This window comes from Lampris incognitus, chromosome 6 (genome assembly GCF_029633865.1).
Source record: "Lampris incognitus isolate fLamInc1 chromosome 6, fLamInc1.hap2, whole genome shotgun sequence".
NCBI classification, from domain to species: domain Eukaryota; kingdom Metazoa; phylum Chordata; class Actinopteri; order Lampriformes; family Lampridae; genus Lampris; species Lampris incognitus.
Window position 1 is genome coordinate 10,524,940 of NC_079216.1, and position 25,068 is coordinate 10,550,007.

Sequence of the window (25,068 nt, forward strand, 5' to 3'; positions counted from 1 at the left end):
AATATTGTACCACCAGAACCACTACGAGCAATTCGCGTCGGTTGACGGAGTAGTTCCTTTCTGGCTGACTCAGGGTGTGACTGAAGTAGGCCACAACATGCTCCCTGTTTCTTCCCCACTGAGAGAGGATGGCTCCAATCCCCACGTTACTGGCATCAGTGTCCATGATGAAGGACTGTTGAGCATCGGGGTAGGCCAGGACTGGGGCTTCGGTGAGAGCCACCTTGAGTCGGGTGAAGGCTGCAGCACAGGCGTTATTCCAGTCGAACGACCGGCCCTTGTCGGTCAAGTGATGGAGTGGACTGGCAATAGTGGTGAAGTCCCGGATGAAACAGCGGTAATATGATGCCAAGTCCAGAAAACTTTTCAGCTCACTGATGTTAGCAGGGGCTGGCCAGTCTCGGATGGCAACCACCTTAGCTGGGTCGGTGGTCACACCATGCTCACTGACTACTTGGCTCAGGAACTTGGTCTCTCTTCAGCAAGTGACACTTGACAGGATTCAGCCACAGCCCGCCCTGATGGAGTGCAGCAAGGACCTCATACAGGTTGGACAGAGCTCGGTCGAAGTTGCTGGCGTGTATTAGGGGGTCGTCGAGGTACACGACACAATGGCTCCAGGGCACGTTCATCAGTGCCCTCTCCATCAGCTGTTCGAATGTAGCCGGTGCATTAGAGCCTGAGTGGCATGAAGCGAAACTGCCACAGACCCTGCCCAATGGTGAAGGCGGTCTTCGGTCTCACGTTGGGGGCCAGCTCCACCTGCCAGTAGCTGTTGTGTAGGTCAAGGGATCTGAACCAGCTGGACCTCATGATGTGGATTAGGGCGTCTTCGATTCCAGGGAGCGGGTAAGAGTCCTTTTTTTTTATGGCATTAAGGCATCGATAGTCCACAGAACTGCCAGCCACCGTCCTTCTTCCCCAAGAAGATGGCTTGAGCCGCCCACAGACTGTTGGAGGGCTCAATCACCCTGGCAGTAGCCATCTTGCGAATTTTGTCCTCCGCCAACTGTCACTTAGCGAGGGCTAGCCGATGGGGCCGCAGATGGGCCAGTCTCGTTGGTATGCTGAACCAGCTGAGTCTGCCTGCAGTCTTCATCTCTAGCAGCAAAGATGTCCTTGTAGTCATTGAGAAGTTTCAACTGGTGACGTTGCTGAGAGTCCAGGCCATTACTGCTTCGCTGCCACAAGTCGCATATGGCCTCAGTCGTCTCAGTGGAGGGTAGAACGGCAGGATCAGTGGGCAAGGCAGAGGCAGGTTGGGGTGGTGCAGGGACACTGTTGGTGGGGGTGTTGATGGGTGGCTTGGACAATGGTTGGGTTGCTGTGGTGAAGAAGCACATGGGCTCTCTGCCTGCTGGTCGGTGGCTGCTTAGTGACTGGCTCGTCGGTCTTTGGGTTTGTCCCTCTCCGTACTGGACTGGAGTGCCACAGTCTTCGTGCCGAGGGTGATGGTTACCCCTGACACGTTAATACGGGCCCCCCAGCGGGTCAGCATGTCCAGGCCAATGATGCATGGGTCCTGGATGTTGGCGAGCCAGATCTCATGTGCCATCTCGTGCTCCAAGGCCTGGACTTTCATTGACTTCCTCCCTCTCATCCCAGCCTTTTCCCCAGTCACCGTCATCAGCTGGGAGTTGGTTGGGGAAGTGGTAGACTCCGTGTCTACCAGGGCCCTGCAGGATCGACCATCAAGTTTGCAGTCCAAATATAACCCTTTGGTGTGACTTGGGTGGGCAACCAGTGTGCATCGGGCTTGAAGGAGGGCTGGAGACTGGAGTGGCAGTCCCTTCACTAGACCACTTCACCATCATTTCCTGTCAGCTGGGTGGCTCTGGTCTTCGGTGCTGGTTCTGGGCAGTCGTAGGCTATGTGACCAGGCTCCTCACACCGGTAGCAGTGGTCAGTCGGCCAGGGTGGACGTCATCTGGATGTGGGAGGCCATCGCCAAGACCACTGTGGTGGAAGCCAGACTTGATAGATCTCATCTGCTTCCTCCTCCTCCTCCTCCTCATGGTTGGCCCCCCTGATGTGCGGTTGGAGGGCAGGAGTCTTCTGCTGGGGGAGGTCACATGGCGAGTACTACCTCATTCAACTTCACTGAGAGCCCCACTGAGGGACCCAGGCATTGTTAGGCGAACATGTTGGCGCAAACATGTTGGCGCAGGAAAACATGCAGGGCCAGCTCCTCTTTAGCGGCTGCGTTGAACTGCGGGTAACTGTGCTGGACATGTAGCTGAACATCTGCGGTGAAGGCACCCAGGTTCTCTCTCCTTTGGTGGCAGCGGCTGGCTAGCTGCTCCCTGCTCTGGTCAGTGAAGGGTTGTCGCCCAAATTGCCTCTCCAGCGCCATGGTCTGGGCTAGGGTGTCCCGCAGCTCTGTTGGGGCTAGATCGAGGAGCACTTGCAAGGCCTTTCCCTCCAACACCAGAGCCAGGTTTGTGACAATCTCCTTATTTCATCCGCTGTGCCATGCTGCCAATTGCACTTGCGAGAGGTATGGTGCTAGCGGTGTCGTCCCATTGTACTTTGGCAGCTTGGCCGTTGTTCTATGTGCCATAACTCTGCTGCTCACCAAGGGGCGATCGGTGGCGGCAGGAAGCATAAGCTCCCTGGTTCTGATCTTCCGGGCCTCCAGGGGGTGATCGGTAGCGGCGGATAGTGTTTGCTCCCTGTCGCTGGTCCTCCTGGCCTGTAGGGGGGGATCGACAGCGGAGGGTAGCATTCGCTCCCCAGCGCTGGTCTTCCTGGCCTCTAGGGGGCGATCGACGGCGGAGGGTAGCATTCGCTCTCCGGAGCTGGTCCTCCTGGCCTCTAGAGGGGGATCGGTGGTGGTGGTTAGTGTTCGCTCCCTGGCGCTGGTCCTCCTGGCCTCAAGGGAGCGGTGGAGCCATCAGGTTGGGCTGGAAAACTTCCATCCGTCTCCGTCTTTTGCCATGCTAGGTTTTCCAAACACCAACAGGTCTGCTCAGTGTCCTGCTCCAGTCCCTAGGTCTCCCTCTCAATTTTTGTTAAGTCAGTCCCACCTCTGACAAATATGGCGAGTTTGCGTGGAGAATGAGAGGCAGGGATCTTTTTTGATCGCAACTCTCGTGTCCCATGCACCGCAAAACCCCGGAAGTGCAGTTTAATTTAAACATACCATCAAAACCGAACAGAAATTATGGGAAAGGAGGAGGCAAGAGGCAAGGATTCAGTTTGAATGGCAGCTCCTGTGTTCCATACATCGCACGACCCCAGGAGTGCTCCTTTGTTTTACCCCTCCCCAATGCCGAACAATGGCTTCCCCTAACAAGGTCACCCTGGAACACATCAATCTTAGTCATGGTCTGAGTCAGTCAGTAAAATAGTCGTCTACCCAGTCCGAGTCAAACCCCCAAATAAACAATACAACGATAATCAAAACATGAACACAGCATTTATAAAACAATGATCTGGACATTGACCATAACAGTCTCATAATCTCATGCGCTTCCCAGCACATAGCCGTCATCAGTCCAGCGACCGAACTCCGCGGTCGCTGCAATATTTTTATGTGCTGAGATGGCATTTTTTAGTGCAAATTTTCACCGAGATGGTATACTTTAGGCATATTTTTAGCCACTACACATTAAAGTTTGGCGGCATCAGTGACCAGCTGAAAGTCACACAGTCCATCAAAGGCTGTCGAGGCTTCCTCTGAAAGTTAATATTGAATACCTTGACCTTACGTTAGCTACGGCTGTCGTGCTTATCCAGGCAAAAGTCATGGAAAATGTCCTTTAAAGTACTGGAAAAGGATTTCTTAAGGACGAGAACCTTTGTCTTACCCTCGGGAGTACTGCTGTGTCTTTCATGATTGGGACAGGAAGTGCAGATGACTCAGATCGGCCATTCAGGCCAGTGCGGTGTGATGCGAACAGACATGAACTGTCGTAGGTAGAAAAGCCTCCACTTGATTCGGCCTTAGAAGTGCGTGTCACTGAGCTGGTATTTCCCACCCAGCCAGTCTTGCCTGGGGCATGCCTAGGATTGACTGACCGGCAGAGAATTGGTGTAATCCAGAATGGATTAGGTTAGCAGGGCCTGTTCACACCCCCCACTTCCTGCATGAGGTCACACTACACATAGCAAGGAGTGTGTGTGTGCATGTGTGTGTTTGTGTGCACGGGGGCGCCCACACACATTGAATCAAGCGATTGGAAGTTTTTATATTGCGTATTACTGGCCTCTGTGTTTCTCACACGAACCTCTACTGTTCCTCACTTAGATGAACCAGACCGGATGTTCCCTTTTGCTTCCTCAACCTGGTTCCCACGGCGGCTGGAGGAGGCGGTTCATTACCAAGGCCATGCTGGGTGCTCTCGGTGCCACCGTCCTCTTCCTCCTCTCCAGAGTGGCTAAAAGAAAGGTTCACCTGTAGATACACAGGAATGTCCACCAATCAATGTCTCTCGAGTCTCCGCTGTAATGGTTATTATGTTGTTTTGCTTTGTTTTAAAATAGAAAGTATATATGTTTTACAGTTTTATATATATATATGTTAGGATTAAGGTTTTTTTCCCTCTTTTGTTCTCCAGGGGGGGCAAGTCTGTAGTGAGACATTTTTAGTGAGGCAATATCTGTTGCTGTTGGGCTTGCACTGTACATTTTGACTTGTTTCTGAGCTTCTTTTTTTCCCCCTAGTTTTTTTTTAAAAAGTTGTTTGTCAAAACAATAAAGGCATTTTGAGGTGCTTTCTTTTTGTTTAATGAAATTGAAGTGACAACGCTGCCCTGGAATTTCAGAGCTACAGAGTGAGTGGTGGTGTTTTGACTGAGTTCTTACACATGTCTGGAGTGATTACAAGTGACATTGACGTAGCTTTTTTCTCCCCCACTCAGCTTTTTTTTTTTAAGTTTGAAAATTGCACACAGTGTGAGCAGTCAAACGACCACCGCTTTTACGTAGTTAATCTACATTAATTTCCACCGCTTGACTTAAAACCCGCCACGATCCAGATGTGTAAATTCTGCAGAAGATCTGGAGTTATAATTGCGCGTCACCGTCTGAATATTGATGCTTTTTGACAGAATTTGGCATTTCCGTAGCACGGGCGGGTAGTGTCCGGCGGACCTGGACGTTATTGGATGTAGGTGCAGAGTCATGGCCTGGCTGCACGCACCACTGACCGGGCTACTTAATATGTGCTGGCGTATGTAGTCATGTGAAGTGGTGAAATGTGGCGACTCGAAAACCAACCATCATACTTGGGCAGAGGCAGTGGACGAACAACTGGGACTGGATTCCGTGGGCCTACATAGCCAACCTGACACCACCGCTACAAGTCGTGTTCAGGGGGCTGAGAACTCAACGAGAGACCCCCCCCCCAACACCACCCCACACCACCACCCCCCTCACCCTTAAATCTCGCACATAACCGGAGTGGCATGTTGGTTTATGACTTTGTTCCACGGAGATCATGGGAGGAATCCAATTTATCCATTAATCTCATCTCGTCAGGGTATCCGGACCTCCCGATACATAACAGCCAAGGATCAAAGATGTGGCAAATCCCATGTGACAAACGTACAGATTGCCGAAGCAACTTCAAAAGAAAACGATGGATAATCCAATTAAAATGGACACATCACCTTTAGGTGCGGCTTTGGGAGACTGAATCCGTTCTTTTCTTTTTTTTTCCAATATTCCCTCCTCCTCCCCCTCCCCCTCCTCCGTAAACGTGGATATAATGTATCGATCTATGGAGCGCAGATAGGCTACAATGTAACCGTGCGTCATGGCGATGGGGTTGTGAAATATTTGGCATCTGGTCGCGCAGGAGGAGGAAAAAAAAAACCTCCGGCAATTCTTAACCAAACACGTCTGTCTTGATTGTTTTTGTAAAAAAAAAAAAAGGAAAGAAGAAGAAGTTAGAGGGTTTTCAGCCCGTCACGTTGTACCGCATTCTGCACCTTGCCGCTTGGAAGCGGGCCAAGCTTGTGTCTGGTGTCAAGCTAGCCTGAACAGATACTTTGAGACGTCTAATTTCTTCACCTCATTCCTGAGACGGGACTGCGCCCACCCCTTGTGTAAGCAATTTAAACCTGATAGCAGATCATCTGCCTATCTTCACACAGCAAAATCTTTGTCCCGGAGGACCCGACCTGTCGTAGCCGCGGCTCCACGGCGCTCCTCTGCCCCCCGGTCCCCGCGCGCATGGCCACCGGGGATGGTTTTTACGCATGAACAGGAAAAGAAAAGGGGGGGAAAAACAAATATATTTTGGGGTCTCGTATTCTGATTGGTATACTTTTTTTTTTAATGCAGAGTGTGGGGGGGCAGTTTTGAGTTGTCAAATCGGGAAAACCTAAGCGTCTGCGTGTGACCGTGCTGCGTCCATCCATGGACATGTCCCGTACAGGTGCCTGAACGAATGCGCGCACAGCCATCACAGTTTGGTAATATGAATTTATTGCCAAGTGGAATATGCTTTTATTTCTCCTTAGCAATCTGCTGGCTGACGTCCGAGGTCGACGCGTCTTGGTGGTGAGTTGAACGCTACATGCAATATGTGAATATCAGAAAGTGCAGTGTCAAAAGCTGGGGATGCCTTGAGTGTAGAACGAGGCGGGGGGGGGGGTGAGGGGAAGGGGGTGCTGGGTTATTAATTTGCTCGTTAAGCCTGTTAAATTTGTCGATGGCGGTCATGGATTTTGCTTTGAGAGAGACTTTGGACAGTTTGCTTCTTCTTCTTCTTCGTTTGTTTTGCGGCTTATGAACGAGCCCCCTTCCCCTAAAGCGCTTCTCATCCCTCTGCATGCAGGTACATGGGCACCCTCGGGTCGCAGGTGATGTGCGACAACATTCCGGGACTAGTCAACAAGCAGCGCCAGCTGTGCCGCCAGCATCCCAAAGTCATGCAGGCCATCGGGGCCGGGATGAAAGACTGGATCTCCGAGTGTCAGCACCAGTTCCAGAACCACCGCTGGAACTGCAACACCATAGCGCGGGACCACAACCTGTTTGGGCGGCTGCTGCTACGGAGTGAGTGTTGTGACGGTTGCCGAAAAAGAAAAACACAAAAGAAAAGAAAAAAGCTTGCTTGCATTGGGTCGTTTTGTTTACGCATCCCCCCCGATTTTTTAATTGCGTGGACGAAATTGTGAAGCCTGTTATACCCCACGTGTCAGGGACGACAAACTGAGATCACTGCGCGTTGCAACGCGGCGGGTAACGGCGGCGGAGTGACACGCGTGCGGCGTTGTGCGGCGCTGGCGGATTGACGCTCATTAGCGAAGCGATGCTGAAGCGGCAGTGATGCGGGCCTGTTGTTTGTTTGTTGTTTTGTTTGTTTGTTTGTTTTGCCATTAAGTTGTAAATTGTGCGGAAAAGACGCGTCGCTACTCAAGCGGCGAGTCGTTCTCGAAATCTCTGGCGAAGCTTTGCCGACGCGTACGGCGTTTAGCTCCTAGTTTAGCTCCTAGTTTAGCTAGTTACTAGCTAACGGGCCGAGCTAGTCCTACTCCCCCAGATGTCTTTATCCCCCCCCCCCGCCCGCCCGCCCCCCCCCCGAGCCGAGCCGAGCCGAGCCGAGCCGACATCGCATTCCGTACGCCGGCTCCCTTTTCAGCCGCGCACATCCGTCAAGTTGACGCGGCCGTTTCCTCCGACCCGGGGACCCGCTCGGCTGGCTCGGTCCACAACGCCACCAATGCGGGGCCCGGGAGGAGCGGCGACCTGTCGCGTTAAAACCTCCCTTCGCCGTTCCGTTCGGCGGCTGGAATAAACCCGTACCCCCCACACACACCCCCAACCTCACCCCCCCCCCCACACACACACCCCCAACGACAAGCTCCAACAGGCCTAATCTCTTGTTAATGCCGCTGGAAGATCCCGAGGACCCGCCGGCCCCGCTGTTCGCTCCCAGGCCCTTCGCATTAACCTGCGGGGCGGGACTTTCAACTTGCCCCCCGTCCCCCGTCCCCACACCCCCCCCCGTTTCATCTCGGCCCCTAATCAGCCGTGTGGTATTCGGACCTCCCAGCCGGGGCCCCGGTGGTGTCACGCGGCATTAGCGGGCGCCAGCGCGCAGCCGCCGAGAGAAGCTCCTTACTGTCAACGTCAGCGCGCTAATTTCAGACAATTACAGAGAGACACTTCTTCTCCCCCTCTCTGGTGTCATACTCTCCCCGCGCCATATCCTCATTAACCTCATTAGACACGCTCGGCTTGGAGAGAGAGCGCGCGCGCGCACACACACACACACACACACACACACACACACACACACACACACACACACACACACACACAGAGTGTTTGATCCCGTTGCCCAGATCTCTCATCAGTTGCAGATGTGGGCAGATGAGGGCAGATGAGGGCCTTTATCACAGCTCTGCCGTTTATTCATCCTGGAGGTACGAAGCAAAAAGCCCAGGGAGCAACAAATAACACAGGTCATGCACACAGCAGCAGCAGCTTGGGAGGAAAACCTGCAGCCGTCTTTTTAAACGGCCCGTTTCAACCCCGTTACGGCCTGTAGCCAGTGTCGCTCGTGCTGCATGGCATTCAAAAATCAACACTGGGGGACTTTTAAGGAGATAACTAATTACAATGTAAACTGGACTGCATTTATATGGCGCTTTTCTAGTCTACCGACCACGAGAGCTTTGCAGCGTATGCCTCACATTCATGCCCGCGTCGTACACTGATGGCGGAGGCTGCCATGCAAAGTGCCGACCGGCTCATCAGGAGCAGTTAGGGGTTCGGCGTCTTGCTCAAGGACACTTCAACACGCTCTCTGGAGGAGCCGGGGATGAAACCGACAACCCTCTGATTACTAGACAACCCGCTCTACCTCCTGAGCCATGCCGCTCATACACTCATGTTGTGACAGTGGTTCTCCTACCTGCCTTTTACTAATATAGCAAAGGCTAGCACCTCCAGGCCACATAGAAAAACACTGTGATGTTATAATTCGACCTGACAATGAGTATTGTAACCTTGCTTTTTTTATAATTAGCGCATATATTTCCTTGTGCAACAGATTTTGAAACGTCTGGTATAATTAAGACTGATAAATGTCATTGTCGTTGTTTATGTAAGAATAAGAATACCTTACAAGAGCTGACCTTTTGAGGCTACAATGTTAATTGAGGGTGTAGGGATTTGTTGTGTGAAATCTTGTGTATTTGCTTTTTTTTTCACAGTGGCTGCCGGAGGACACCAGCAGTTCTCGTCGACTGTTTTAGGGGTTCTCTTATTTCATGTACCAGTTAGGCAATCTTGTGCTAGCTGTTAACTGGTTTTTGTAACATAATTTCTCACATTGATTGTGACAGTGTCAGACGTATTTCCCCATCCCTCTATTATGAGGACCCACAAAGCTTTATTCAGTCACCTTGTTTTTTTTTTGTTTTTAATCTTTCATTTATTTTAAAAGTCATCGAATAGACACAATCAGACCTCATCAGAGTTTTTGCAGGAGTCTCTTTAGAGGGGGATCGCAGTACAAGACAACACGTTTAACATCCTCTCTGTACATCTCAGGTAGCCGGGAGGCAGCCTTCGTCTACGCCATCTCCTCGGCAGGCGTGGTGTACACATTGGCGCGGGCCTGCAGCCAGGGTGAGCTGGACTCATGCTCGTGTGACCCCACCAAGAAAGGCTTGTCACGGGATGCCAAGGGCACCTTTAACTGGGGTGGATGTAGCGATCATGTGGATCACGCTATGCGCTTTAGTCAGGCATTTGTGGATGCCAAAGAGAGGAAAGAGCGGGATGCCCGGGCACTGATGAACCTACATAACAACCGAGCTGGCAGGAAGGTGGGCTTATGCTTGCAGATGGGTAGACTAGTGCTTTGGAGAAATGTCATCACTGTTGGCTCTGGCCAGTTTGTTTGTGCTATGCTAGTCCCTCTCGTAGGCACTAGCTATTTGGCTAGTAAACTAGTGAGAGCGGCTGGGAAGATTAGCAGTCCAAAAGTGTTAACTGAACATCCAGAGCATAAAGATGGAACTGCACGGATTCCATCTTTATACACTTGGCGTTAAATTTAACACTCGGGATTTTTTTGTGAGCAATGACGGTAACAAATCCAAATTGGATTTACGGGCAAAGATCTTTTGAAAACTTGTTGCCTTTCAAATAGTCTCGCCTTCTTGATTTGACACATGAATAACCTCAGAATTTGTCCAAACACTTGCAAAATAGATTCACCAAGCTTTTTTTTCCCCAAAATTCATAATGAATTTATTGTGAATTTGATGTACAACTATAATACTTACTGACTGACCGATCGAAATATATCCTGAAACACTACATCTTTTAGGAAGGAAGAAAATATTACTTTCTTAGTGAGGGCCTCTTGTTTTTGAAAAAATATTCTGATCAAAATATTCCCAACACATATGACCATAAAAACTGCAAAGAAACCAATTTTTCCTCCTTGAAATTAAAATTGCTGATATTGTTTCCGTGCACCTTCTCTCGGAGGGGATATAAAGTGCTGATATCTTGCATTATATGTTGTGCACATGGTACAGGTGGTCACCACAACACAGCGGCTCTCTGCTGACCCGAGTCATTTGTCCATTTTGAATGGAGACTCTGCAGCTTCTCCTTTGACTGGCATTGGGCTGCTCTCATGCAAAACTTTCATAACTTTGATTACTTGAATTGGATATTTCCATGAATGTCTTGAGGGCCTTGTGAGCCTTGGGCACCTAAACTATTAAAACTCTATTGTGTCCTTTTAAAAAAAAGAAGGAACTGTGACTGGAGAATATGAGGATTTTTTTTCCCCACCACATACTTCTTGATTAAACACTAAAATTGTATGCTTACCCATCAGCAGCAATATTCTTTATATCACTCTGCCATGGACAAGCCACCATTCAGTAACTGATAAATTTATTTTTTTTGCAGATCAGTTTTTGCACTCCACTGAATACTTCATTGAAGAATTTGTCGTTAATGGATGAAAACATTTGCTTGACATAGTTGTTGTTTGGACGTCTTATCCAAAGTGCCTCACGGTGCTGGGTATGCAGACATTTTTGCAGCGGTGTAAGTGGCCCCTGTGCAAACTGAAGCTCTTATCTGGGCAGCACTGGATTCACGCCCTGCTCTCAAGACATCACTGCTTCATGCAGTGAAGGTTCTGCTGAACGGTACATCAAGTCCCCGCAGCCTAATGAATATCCTCTCTCTCTCTCTCTCTCTCTCTCTCTCTCTCTCTCTCTCTCTCTCTCTCTCTCTCTCTCTCTCTCTCTCTTCCCGTCTCCTCCTTACCAGGCGGTGAAACGCTTCATGACCCTGGAGTGTAAGTGTCATGGAGTAAGCGGCTCTTGCAGCGTCCGGACCTGCTGGCTGGCAATGGCTGATTTCCGACGCACCGGCGACCACCTGCGGAAGCGCTATAATGGCGCTGTGCAGGTGGCCGTAAACCAGTACGGCACTGGCTTCACTACTGCACACACCCACTTCAAACGGCCCAGCAAAAATGACCTGGTGTACTTCGAGGACTCACCGGATTACTGCATACGGGACCATGAGTCAGGTACACACTCTGTCTCACGTCAGTCAACAGGATGTGATGTGAGCATGCACTGTGTTAGTGAGGGGAGGAGCTTTGTAGGACCCTGGCTTGCGGGTCAACACAAAGGGGTTCTGTGTATGTGTTTTTCTTGGGTATGTGGGGGGCATATCGGTATTAAAAGGTTCTCTAAGGGGTCCGGGTAGCATAGTGGTCTATTCCGTTGCCTACCAACACGGGGAAAACCAGTTCGAATCCCCGTGTTACCTCCGGCTTGGTCAGGCGTCACCACAGACGCAATCGGCCGTGTCTGCGAGTGGGTCTCTGGATGTGGGTATGTGTCCTGGTCGCTGCACTAGCACCTCCTCTGATTGGTCAGGGCGCCTGTTCAGGGGGGAGGGGGAACTGGGGGGAATAGCGTGATCCTCCCACACACTACGTCCCCCTAGCAAAACTCCTCACTGTCAGGTGAAAAGAAGTGGCTTGCGACTCCACATGTATCGAAGGATCGGAGGAGGCATGTGGTAGTCTGCAGCCCTCCCCGGATCAGCAGAGGGGCTGGCGCGGCGACCGGGATGGCTGGGAAAAGTGGGGTACTTGGCCAAGTGCAATTAGTGAGAGAAAAAAAAGGGGGGGGGGGTCTCTAGTGGACACTGTGCATTAGAGGTCTGCAACCTGCCGAGGCTATTGACAGATCCGGGCCAAATTTTACGCCACTCGTTTGGGCTTCCATAGGGCTCAGACCTTAACCTAAATTAACTACAGGCCTATCAATGAAAATTACTACGTAGAATTTTGATGTGAATAAAACAAGAAATTACAATATATCAAATGTCTTACAATATATAACTCACACATACTCATGTCCACACAATCACGCGCACATGCACACACACACACACACACGGACCTCCGCCTTGCATCATAAATCTTTGGTTGGATTAGGTCAGCCACACTTCCAAAAGGCACCACGGTAGACCTCTGGCATCCCAGAAGCAACCAGCCTCAACTCATGCACCCAACAGCATTTGGGAGACCTGGCTGTCAGACATCTCATCAACACTAATGGGTAGATGAAGAAAAAAAATGTCAAACAGCATTTTGACCTTGAATAAAATACCCCCAGAACTCTGAGTAGGCTGTTGTGTCCTGTATTAAAACCCACCTGAGGTGGCGTGGCGGTCTATTGCGTTGCCTACCAACACGGGGATCGCCGGATCGAATCCCTGTCTTACCTCTGGCTTGGTTGGGCATCTCTACAGACACAATTGGCCGTGTATGTGGGTGGGAATCCAGATGTGGGTGTGTGTGCTGGTCGCTGCACTAGCACCTCCTCTGATTGGTCGGGGCGCCTGTTCGGGGGGGGGGGGACTGGGAATAGCATGATCCTCCCACGCGCTACGTCCCCCTGGCGAAACTCCTCACTGTCAGGTGATAAGAAGCGGCTGGCGACTCCACGTGTATCCGAGGAGGCATGTGGTAGTCTGCAGCCCTCCCCGGATCGGCAGAGGGGGCGGAGCAGCGACCGGGACGGCTCGGAAGAGTGGGGTAATTGTCCAAGTACGATTGGGGAGAAAAAGGGGGGGAGGGCAACAACAACTGAGGCTTTTGAGAACATGTCCCACATCACAAACGGTGTCATACGGGATGACGGGGGTGGGGGGGGGTGCAAATCAGGGGCATTTGCATTCGCATGTTTTGAGCGATGAAGCAGTCTCGGTGCATGCAGTGTGAAAAACGCAGGTCATGAAAATATTTGCAAGAGAAGAAGAAGGTGGATGAGAACTACTAGTCACTGGAGAAAATCAAAAATGCTGCTTCTACGGTTTAGCAGCATGTCGACCTCTATACCTCATGCAAGCCTATAAACTTTTCCTGTGGTGTTCGGGGGTTATCCTTCCGATATTACGCCTTTTATATTCGTCTTGTCTGTGTGCACCTTCACGTTTGGCACCAAAAAGTGGCCTGATGGGAACGAGGCAGTGAATTCTGAAGTTGTTGTAGGTGGGCTCTTGATGACACTTGAGTTTTTATCTTCGCATGTCGTATATTTTACACTGGGACCCACAAGGATGTGTGTCACATTTAGAGGGGTCAGAGGTCAGGGGCAGTCAGAAGTGGGGGGGGGGGGAGTATGTACACGTTTGTTTTTGTTTATGTGAGACTGACCATAAAAAGCTGTTGTGCGTGAGAGAGGACGAGACAAGTTACAGTGGTGGAACAAAATGACAACGTGTGTGAGAATGAGGGAGTGAAAAGGTATATCAGGTGTGTGTGTGTGTGTGTGTGTGTGTGTGTGTGTGTTGCCTGTTCGTTCCAGAGCAGCTAGATGCCTGTCAGGCAGCAGATGATCCGTGGTGATCGGGTGTCTGCGAGTTTGAGACCCATTACACACTTGTGTAGGCTGAAACATGAACCCACCGCGTACTACTATAAATCACCCCCGCTCGGGAGAGACACATATACACACACACACACACACACACACACACACACACACACACACAAAGGAAGAGTAGAAGACCTTAGGCTGTACCCCAATGCAACCCTTGGATGTTGCCATTAGTCTAACCTGGCTTGAACACCTCCCATGTGTTTACACATAGATTAAACATGATCAACTGAAAACACACACACACATATAGGAAGTATATATATATATATATATATATATATATATATATATATATATATATATATATATATATATATATATATATATATATATTGCCTGCTTGTTTCTGCTTTTTAGTCATTTTTGGTCCAGGTAGTGTAGCGGTCTATTCCATTGCCTAACAACACGGGGATCGCCAGTTCGAATCCCCGTGTTACCTCCGGCTTGGTTGAGCGTTCCTACAGACATAATCGGCCGTGTCTGTGGGTGGGAAGCCGGATGTGAGTATGTGTCCTGGTCGCTGCACCAGCGCCTCCTCTGGTCGGTCAGGGTGCCTGTTCAGGGGGGAGGGGGAACTGAGGGAAATAGCGTGATCCTCCCACGCGCTATGTCCTCCTGGTGAAACTCCTCACTGTCAGGTGAAAAAGAAGCGGCTGGGGACCCCACATGTATCGGAGGAGGCATGTGGTAGTCTGCAGCCCTCCCCGGCTCAGCAGCGACCAGGGTGGTTTGGAAGAGTGGGATAATTGGCCAGGTACAATTGGGGAGAAAAAGGGGTAAAAAATGTAAATAACCATGATCTAAATGGAGTGCGTAGATTATAGGGTCTGTAGGGTATCGTTATGAACCTCGTGGAAATCTGATTCCTGCTCGCCGTGCCTTGTTGCCTGCCCCAGGTGTGTGTGGCTGAGAACTGAGGGGGAGCAGCGCTTGTATTCCTCATCAGATGGACGTCCTTGCCGATGACGTCATCAGCGGGTACATGTTAAGTTGACAGAATGGTCAAGTTTCCCTTGAATTAAGAAATTATAGCAATACAGTGGTTCTCGACCATGTGCCATGGAGGGCTGACAGCATGCAGGTTTCCATTCCAACCTGCCCTCCACCAGGGGGGATTTCACTATTTAGCCCTCATTTTTGGTGAGGGTGGGTGTGCTGGTGAGTGACATCACCTGTCGTGGAGTCCAGTTAGGATAAAAACCTGCACACTCTCAGCCCTCCATGACACATGGTTCAGTACCCGGGTCGGACCGAGACTTCGAAGCAGTCCTAGCATTTTAAGGCAAGCGGCCCTCGATTAAAAAAACAAAACACAAACGTGTGTATATATGTGTGTATACATATATATATAAATGCTGACTAAAACACCAAATCTTTTTTTCATTTATTTATTTTTTCATAGTGGAATTGCTGGGATAGGCTCCAGCATCCCCGCGACCCTGAGAGCAGGATAAGCGGTGGATAGATAATGGATGGATAGATGGATGGGATTCACCTGGTTTGCCGTATGGCTAATCCGAGCCTGTTGAGTACCACTGTAGTAGAGTCGTGCTCGGATATGGATGTCAATTGGTTTGTTCATTGTTGTTTTCACGTTCAGAAGGGAAGTTAAAAATGTTAATCGCTCCACTTCACGTACAAATGAAAACAGCTACAGTCATTGTGCTCTATTAGCATCTGTTTAGGTTTACAAGAAGGTAGTGAGACCAGCTATGTTGTGTGGTTTGGAGATGGTGGCACTGACGAAAAGACAGGATGCAGAGCTGGAGGTGGTAGAGTTGAAGATGCTAAGATTTTCATTGGGAGTGACGAAGAAGGACAAGATTGGGAATGAGTGTATTAGAGGGACAGCTCAGGTTGGACAGTTTGGAGACAAAGCAAGATTGAGATGGTTTGGACATGTGGAGGAGAGATCCTGGGTATACTGGGAGAAGGACAGGAAAAGAGGAAGGCCAAAGAGGAGGTTTATGGATGTGGTGAGAGAGGACATGCAGGTGGTTGGTGTGACAGAGGAAGATGCAGAGGACAGGAAGAGATGGAAATGGATGATCCGCTGTGGCACAGCCTAACAGGAGCACCCAAAAGTAGTAGTAGCAGTAGAAGTAGTTGGAGTAGGAGTAGCATCTGTTTAGCACTCCAGCTGAGGGGTTTACAGGGGACCGGCAGACACATTCACACTGCTCCAGATGAACACAACAACTGATGCTCTTGCCTACAATGACTTACAGTATGGTCAGTGGTGGGGTTCAGCGCCTGGCTTGAGAACACTTGAACATGAGTTTACGATGCCCAGACTTTTGTAGGGATTAGATCTGTGACATTTAAGGCACAAGACTGATATGTCTGAATCAGTCATACGACATAGTAATATTGTGACCATTTTAGTATGTGCGATGTTAGTGTGCAAATTTAGTATTTGAAAGTTAGGTGTGTATATATTCCATAGATGAACATATCAAATATGGAGCTTATGGTCACTAAATGATAAAACCGTCCCATAATTCCTTGTGCCTTTACCGTTTCCAAGGAAATGACCAGGGTAAAACCATCTAAACTAATATGGCGGACAACGAAGGGAGATGAGCAGCAGCCGTCATCAGCAAAATCAAATTTATTTTTTAATTGCATAATACGGCATCCACTGAAACATAATACTTTCAGTCTGTATGGAAACAGAGTGAGGGAAGCCTACGGGGCATCAGTGCTGTACACATGCAGAGCTTATGTGAAGTGGTGATACATTCTCATGAAAAAGTCCAAGTACTCCTAAAAGCAAAACACAGAAGTGCTGGTACAATTGCAGCACGAACTCACGTTTGCAGCAGCTTCACCCAGTTCCAGTGTGGGAAGATGGTGGTACCAACTTACTTATGAGGCGGCCTCAACCAGTACCGTCCATGCAGTGCCTTTTTCCACATCTTGCGTCTTCAGTTGTCTCCGTGTGATGGCTGGGATAGCCTGGCTGGATCGGTTGGGAGAGCTTGGGATGCTGTGTCCGGTGGGCCCAGGGACCACAGCCCTGCCTGGAGCTGTGCCTGAAAAGAAAACACCAAGGGCGGTCTGACAGGACGCAGAAGCGGGGCAGGCTAAGCTAACTGCTAGCCCATGCAGACCGGCAGTTCCGACAGTCATCCTGGCTGGCGTTCGTTCTCTTGGACAGTGATTTTCTTGTTGCTTAGTTTGGCTATATGTGTTCTTAGTTTGGCTATATGTGTTCTTAGTTTGGCTATATGTGTTCTAGTTTGGATATATGTGTTCTTAGTTTGGATATATGTGTTTAGTTTGGGTGTTCTTAGTTTGGATATATATGTTCTTAGTTTGGCTATATGTGTTCTTAGTTTGGATATGTGTTCTAGTTTGGATATGTGTGTTCTTAGTTTGGCTATATGTGTTCTTAGTTAGGATATATGTGTTCTAGTTTGGATATATGTGTTCTTAGTTTGGATATATGTGTTCTTAGTTTGGATATGTGTTCTTAGTTTGGATATACTATTTGTTCTTAGTTTGGATATATGTGTTCTTAGTTTGGATATATGTGTTCTTAGTTTGGATATATGTGTTCTTAGTTTGGATATATATGTTCTTAGTTTGGATATATATGTTCTTAGTTTGGCTATATGTGTTCTTAGTTTGGATATATGTGTTCTTAGTTTGGATATATGTGTTTAGTTTGGGTGTTCTTAGTTTGGATATATATTCTTAGTTTGGCTATATGTGTTCTTAGTTTGGATATATGTTCTAGTTTGGATATGTGTGTTCTTAGTTTGACTATATGTGTTCTTAGTTAGGATATATGTGTTCTAGTTTGGATATATGTGTTCTTAGTTTGGATATACTATTTGTTCTTAGTTTGGATATATGTGTTCTTAGTTTGGATATATGTGTTCTAGTTTGTATATACTATGTGTTCTAGTTTGGATATATGTGTTCTTAGTTTGGATATACTATTTGTTCTTAGTTTGGATATATGTGTTCTTAGTTTGGATATATGTGTTCTAGTTTGTATATACTATGTGTTCTAGTTTGGATATATGTGTTCTTAGTTTGGATATATATGGTCTTAGTTTGGATATATGTGTTCTTAGTTTGGATATATATGGTCTTAGTTTGGATATATGTGTTCTAGTTTGGATATATGTGTTCTAGTTTGGATATGTATGGTCTTAGTTTGGATATATGTGTTCTTGTAGTTTTTGGATATGTGTTTTTGTCTTTATGTTGCACTGCTGTGGGCTGAGGGAAACGATATTTCGTTTCGTTTTATGTACACAAGTACGTGAAGTGAAATGACAAAGTGTTGCTGATTCCTGATAGTGTACAATGACTATCAACCCACTTCAGATGTTGGTGACAAACGAAGCCCAAATGTCCACGCGTCATATGAGAAATGTAGAAAACCGCACTTAATAACAATGGGAGTCCATACTTCCCGCAAATATGCTTGATGAGGCAATCGCCCAAAATAAAAAAGTTTGACAGTCCTGCAGCATTATGTAAAGACATATATACTATGTTGGGCGGGCTGGGAATTTTTCTGTCGTGAAAAGGGGGCCCTGACTCTAAAGGTTTGGGCTTCACTGCAGCAGATTAGGTACACAGTAGTGCTTTATAAGTACATTTTGCATTGTGATGACATTGCAGTTTTACATTTCAGACGATGGATGGTATCAACATCCCCATCCTGAGAATGACCATATATGTTGAAGTACTACCACACCAATGGTTTGTGTTAGCTAGTAGGCTGGTTGGGCTTGTGCAGTACAATGATTGTGTATTGTGTAGCTAACATGTTATTGTGAAGGAGTTTGTGACAGCAGAATAACGTCGTCACTCACCTCTTTGGCCCAGCAGTTGCTGTCCAACAGAGAGAGATGGCCTCCAAACACACCACGTTCAAAAAGGTGGGCCAGAAACCCCCAACATGTGATAGCACTGTGTGCTGAGGTCATCCACCGCAAAAGATGACATCTTGTCTTACATCTTACATCTTTCTGTAGTGAAGATGGGGAGATAGTTATTGTTCTACATTGGCGAACATGCTTTTTAGCTAGTGAAAGAAATTTCACTAGATAAAAAGTTTCACTGCTGGTTTTGCTTGGATTCCCGTGTACCCCTGGATCTCTGTTTGGGAACCACTTAAGTGGAGCGGTCCTTCAGAACAGACACGGAAACTCTTTATGGTCTTTGTACATGCAAGCAGTGTGAGCTGGCGTGCACACACAGACACACACAGATACACACACACACACACACACACACACAAAAAGGTCTCCTGGGCCTCCCGTGAGAACCTCCTTCTCTCTCCAGACCCGCTCTGCTCCTCTGGGACACACATATACACTAAGAAAGGACATGCAAACTGGCTCTCAATCCATCATGAAACGCATAATTTGGATCACCCACTCTCGTTCTTTCTCTCCAACACACACACACACCCACACACACACACACACACACCCACACTGCAGCACCAAGAAAGCAAAACCCTTGTTGAACACACATTTGCTTTTAATAACCTTGCTCTCTCGGACACCATCACACACACTCACACACATTCTCTTCGACAGTGTGCACACAAAGGCAGACAATCACACTCTCGCTTTGGAAATGCCACATATTGCTCGCTCATTCGCCGCAGACTGACACTAACACATGCACACAAATAAATACACACACACACACACACACACACACACACAGAGCCCACAGAGATGGTGAAACTCCCCCTGCTTGCCTCTTCCAAAGTGTGAAATCAATTTCCCCTGGCCCCGCTGAGGCTCAGGTGCTAAACTCATCTCTCGGCACCCCCTCATCTTAATTCAATAACCAGACGCCAGGAGCCAGGGAAGAGAGAGGCACACAGACACACCGAGAGAGAGAGAGAGAGCGAGGTTGAGAAACAAAGAGGGAGCGATGAAGGGAGAGAGGGAGAGAAGAATGAAAGTTAGTTGAGAGAAGGGAAAGGGGAGAGAGAGAGAGGGAGAGAGAGAGGCAAGGAGTCTGGCCGTGATGTCACCCCTAGCAGTGCAGCATACCGGGAAGGACGGGTGGGCATGATGGCGGGAGGGGCGGGGCTTAGGTCGTGTCCAGACATATTACCTGGCTAGAGAGAGAGATGGAGACACTGCATAGACACAGGACGACTAGAATGTAAACATCAGTGAATTCCAGAACAATGGGCCCCATTTATCAATCTGTTGGTGAAACTGTGTATGTATTCCCTCAAACAAATATCCTCACTGAACTTCCCCTTCAGACTGACAAAACATCCAGGAGCATAACCGCATTTCCATTTGTGGATATGTTGACAAATACCAGTCCCCCGAAACTGAAAAGCATGTTCGTAGGAGTTTATAGGCATCACTTAAAGGTAAAGGGAAGAAGAGTGAAATGGTGTCTAAAAGACAAGAAAAACATTAACTTGTCAGAGTTTTGCTGAATAGATTGTCCTGAGACTATGTATTTCAATTGTATGTCAATGTTAGCAGAGGCATTGCAATCAAAATCTGGAATCCCCGTGTTACCCCCCGGCTTGGTCGGGCGTCCCTACCGACACAATTGGCTGTGTCTGCGGGTGGGAAGCCGGATGTGGGTGTGTCCTGGTCACTGCAGTAGCGCCTCCTCTGGTCGGTCAGGGCGCCTATTCGGGGAGGAGGGGGGAAATAATGTGATTCTCCCACGCGCTACGTCCCCCTGGTGAAACTCCTCACTGTCAGGTGAAAAGAAGCGGCTGGCGACTCCACATGTATCGGAGGAGACATGGTAGTCTGCAGCCCTCCCGTCATCAGGCTAATATTCTAACAGGCACATTATTGATAAGTGATAGAAAGAAATAGATATTAAATTGGTTTAATTACTATACAGGATAATATCGTCACTTTTTTTCAAACCTTTATTTATCCAGGGTTGGTTTGCTGAGAGCGGATGCTCTTCTCCAGCGATGCCCTGCTTCACAGTCACGTCTTGTTAAACACAATCACACCTGGAAGCTGCCCAGTACAACCAGTACAGTACTGTGAGCAACTCCACTAGAGCAGTTGGGGGTTAAATACCTTGCTCAAGGGTACTTAAACTGGGGATGGCAGTCTTTCCCATCCCCACCCAGATTTGTTCTGTCGGTTCAGGGGACCGGCAACCTTCTGGTCAGTGGTCACAAGCCCACTTCTTTAGCCTTTAGACCCCCTGCCATTGAGTACTCGAGACCCACCATATACCCTCTTTGGAATATTATGGCTATTTTTTGTTAGGGATGCTGTAATTGTCCCCCGAAGGCTTTTGCTGCGGCATTTAGTTGAATAGACTTTCTAAACACGTACAGTTTCTTAGCATTTATGCAGCTAGCTGTGAGGCGACACTGGGTACCATCAGCATTAGGAAAGCCCCATAAAATAATGTCCAAGTTTATTGTAGCTTCTATTCACCACATGTTCTGACGGATGTGTGTGTTTTTTTCCCCCGATCATCTAAGTTTTGTGGGTAAGGATAAAGGAAGCAAATGGAATAAAAATTGCTTGCTGGCTACTCGATGTCATCAAAAGTTAGCCTTGTGGTTTGATACCAAACGGCTAGCAATCTCACTGCTTGGCTCAAACTAGCGGAATGGAATTTCCTTCTGCCGTTTCAGCGCTCCTTCCCGTACGCGTGTGGGGAAAATGGTGGTGTTTTTGTCCAATATGCATACTTGTTGTTTATTTATGTGCAGTTTGTATTATCAGTGCACCGGTGTCACGCTAGTAGCATGCTAGTAGCATAGCCAAACATATTCCTCTTTGGCACTGCCTTCATTTGAAATGTTGGGGAGCAGGCGTTCCACATAGTATGACTTTATGTTGGCGATGCACAGAAACACTTTGACAGCTGAAAAAGGTAACACAAATTGACACAGGCACTGCACAGCACCTATAGGGGAGGGTCCTCTATAGGTGCTGTGCACTGCCTGTGCTGTACGTACAGGGTGCACATGACACCGTAGTGTAGAGAGAGATTTTGTACCTGTCTGTACTGTATGAGTGGGGCTAGTCTCCAGTCTATGTGTGTGTATGTGTGTGTGTGTGTGTGTTTGTGTGCGTGCATGGCGACTGATGTCTCCTATAAAATGAGGAGCTGATGAAGAGTGGGACTGCTGGCTGACAGCTCCTATCATCAATCTCTCATCTCTCAGTGTTCATTCTCTTACCTTTCACCCACCTCCCCGTCTCTCCCTGCCTCTGTCCAGGCTCTTTCTCGTGGGCAGAATTGATGACATCATGACAGTGGTGTGTTCCCATTGGCTCTCAACAGATTCTTAACCCTGTTTCCATTGGCACTGTTTTGTAACTGAGAGTATTAAGGTATCCTATCAGAATTAGCTTTATTGGGGAAGTCTGCACACAAGAATTTGATTTGGTGGACTGGTGAGGTCACATTAATAACACTATATGTGATGTTTCGGCTTCCCAGATTCCCCCCCCCCCCCTCAGATTTCTGCATATGAAAACACAGGAGCCAGGCCGACTGGGTTATTCCTCTTGTTATTTAATGCCTTGCCCTCTGACTAAGTGGCTGTTGCGGTGAACAATAACTCCTACAGGAGTTATAAAATGGCAGATTTTACCACCCCGTACCTTTCGGTTTAAATTTATCTTAGTTGCTTTGATTTGTTGTTATTGAACTTTTTGGATTTGGGCCTCGTCTTTTGCAAGTATTGCTCAAACAACCGAATGGCTTCCCCCCCCCCCCCCCGTCTTCATAGTATAGAAACAAGATCCATACGGTTATTCACAAGCCGTAGCTCAAAAGACTACCGCAGAGGGAGACGAGCTATGTTCACAGTTAAGGTAAAGTCACATCCCTTTATTTCCCAGAATGCTTGGTGCCCTGTGGGAGACAAAGCACACAGCGAGAACAAGGCTTCTGGACTGACCTGAACGCCGATTGCGTCATTCTCTCATGGCCATCACACTATCCATCCAACATGAATTTGATGATGTGAAAGCAAAAAACCCATTATAAAAGAAAGCACGAGCAGGCAAAACAAAAAGTCAGATGAAACTCCTCCTTTCTTCTGGTCTTACCCACACTCAGGGTCTTTCTTACAGCCCTATTTGCCTGAAGGGGATCTATGGCTGCAAGTAATTGAACATATATATTAGATCTGTTTTTCATACTGTTTAACATTTTTGTGGGGATGTCCGGGTAGTGTAGCGGTCTATTCCGTTGCCTACCAACACGGGGATCGCTGGTTCGAATCCCAGTGTCACCTCCGGCTTGGTCGGACATCCCTACAGACACAATTGGCCGTGTCTGCGGGTGTGACCTCTGGTCGGTCGGGGCGCCTGTTTCGGTATAGAGAGTCTGGCCATCCTTTGATCTTTGCAACATGCGCTGTGATTGGCTGAGAGCCTGTCACATGCTTGACGGGCGCCATGTTGCTTACCAACGTCTGGCTCTGCCATCATGGAGTGCTTCAGTCGTCCTCCTGATGTCCATTACTGCACTTGATTTGTGACCCCCAACTTACAGGAGCAGGAATTTATCAGATTAGAGAATTCAGACAACATTTTGACACTATTCAGAAGGGTTTTGAGCTTTTCTGAGGCTGTCATTAGCATGTTTAAGACTTGCATACCGCCACATAAATACTTTTGAGGGAGGCGCTGTCATTTCTGGTGTGTACTGGTATTGAATGATGGAAAAGACATCATTTCTGGTACTCTTGACTACTGATAATGAGAGATGCAAAATCCGTCATTTTTGATACTCTGACTACTTGACTGAATGTTGGAAAATTCAAAATTAATGATACTCTTTGGTACTCAGTGATACAATATACATACAGCACCGTCTACCTGACCGCCTTTTGTCTCTCTTTGTCCACGTCTCTCTCCAGGGTCCATGGGGACGGGCGGGCGGCTGTGTAACCGGACGTCTCGCGGCGTGGACAGCTGCGAAGTCATGTGCTGCGGCCGGGGCTACGACACGTCGCGCGTCAGCCGGACCACCAAGTGCGAGTGCAAGTTCCACTGGTGCTGCGCGGTGCACTGCCGCGACTGCCACCAGCAGGTGGATGTGCACACCTGCAAGGGCCAGACGTGAGCTCGACCACCGCTTTTTAGGTGCCCACACACCCGCTGCCGTCACCGCGGTATCCAAGTCGGCTCGGTCTGTCTAGATCTAAACGTTTTTCCGTTGCAAACTTCATTTAGATTGTCATAATTAACCGGTACGCAGTGCCTGATGTCCCGGTCCACCATCCCTTCCAGCTAGGACAGTGATGGGCGACCATGTGTACGCAGGTTTCCATTCCAACCAAACACTTAAAACCAGCTGCCGTCACTCACTGGTGTCCCCCCACTCTGGGTGAAGGCATGGTGGTCGATGAGATGGGTTTACGGGAGGGGGAACACCCTGGCTAACAGGACAGGACCAAGCTAAGCCTCACTGTCGCACACTATGCTGAGAGTCGATTTGAACGAAACTGCAATTAACGTGGCCGTCGTACAAAAGTTGTGTAATCAAACACCGAGTTTTCAACTCCTACTGTTAATCCAAAAAAAAAAGCTCAACACAGATCAGCCCAGACGAACGTATTCCACCCCCCCCCCCCCAATGCATTTTGGCTGGCTTCAAGTATTTTAAACTTTAAATTTTAAAGAATACTTATTGTAGTTTGTGTGAACAAAATCCCATAAGATGAAAACAGGACGATTTCAGCCCATTGGCCAAATAATTTTTCACTCTTATGAAAAATGAAATGTGAAAACTCGATGCCAGATGAACCAACAGTGTAGGGGTGCCTTCTACAGTACGTCCCCAATTTCAGTTCCAGTCAGTTGAGGCTTATGAAATGTCTTCAGACTGTGGCGGCCTGCTTAAGGAGTGATCCTACAGGACAACTCTGAGAAAGGGGTTTTCTCTGTCCAGGTGGTTCCTAATGGGAGACTGTTCTTGGTTCCTATCTTGATGAAACTGTGTTAATAGCGGCCTGTCACAGTATGGTTGGAGATAGTTACCAGAAAAAAAAGTAGTGCTCTATTTGACAGGTGGAGTTGAACAACCTCTCCTTTTGCTTTCACACTTTTGTCTTTGGTCACTCTTCAAACATGGCGTCCCCTCACATCCATTACCAAGACTTCTCCAAACATGCCGGGTACAGGCCTCCGTTGTTCACTGGTCTGAGGTTTGCATTCTGGCA

At 48.3% G+C, this 25,068-nt stretch overlaps 2 protein-coding genes across 2 annotated transcripts in view; both read left to right on the top strand.

The window, feature by feature from the left end:
• asz1 (ankyrin repeat, SAM and basic leucine zipper domain containing 1) overlaps positions 1-4,402 on the top strand; it is a 63,961-nt gene extending 59,559 nt beyond the window's left edge. The window contains exon 14 of the mRNA XM_056281736.1: positions 4,250-4,402. Within this exon, the coding sequence (XP_056137711.1) occupies positions 4,250-4,402 (153 nt within the window). The remainder of the gene's footprint in view (positions 1-4,249) is intronic.
• A 2,022-nt stretch (positions 4,403-6,424) lies between these two features.
• Positions 6,425-23,969, top strand: wnt2 (wingless-type MMTV integration site family member 2). The gene is made up of 5 exons (XM_056281194.1): positions 6,425-6,507; positions 6,785-7,005; positions 9,511-9,788; positions 11,260-11,524; positions 23,764-23,969. Exons 1-5 carry the CDS (start codon positions 6,425-6,427, stop codon positions 23,967-23,969), a joined length of 1,053 nt encoding a protein of 350 aa, XP_056137169.1.
• Positions 23,970-25,068: the final 1,099 nt, after the last annotated feature.

Bases quoted from the DNA above. Each gene is read 5' to 3' on its own strand.
- wnt2 (XM_056281194.1), top strand. From the start codon at position 6,425: ATGAATTTATTGCCAAGTGGAATATGCTTTTATTTCTCCTTAGCAATC. The intron at 6,508-6,784 runs GTGAGTTGAACG...CTCTGCATGCAG, and splicing joins GAGGTCGACGCGTCTTGGTG to GTACATGGGCACCCTCGGGT. The intron at 7,006-9,510 runs GTGAGTGTTGTG...TGTACATCTCAG, and splicing joins TGGGCGGCTGCTGCTACGGA to GTAGCCGGGAGGCAGCCTTC.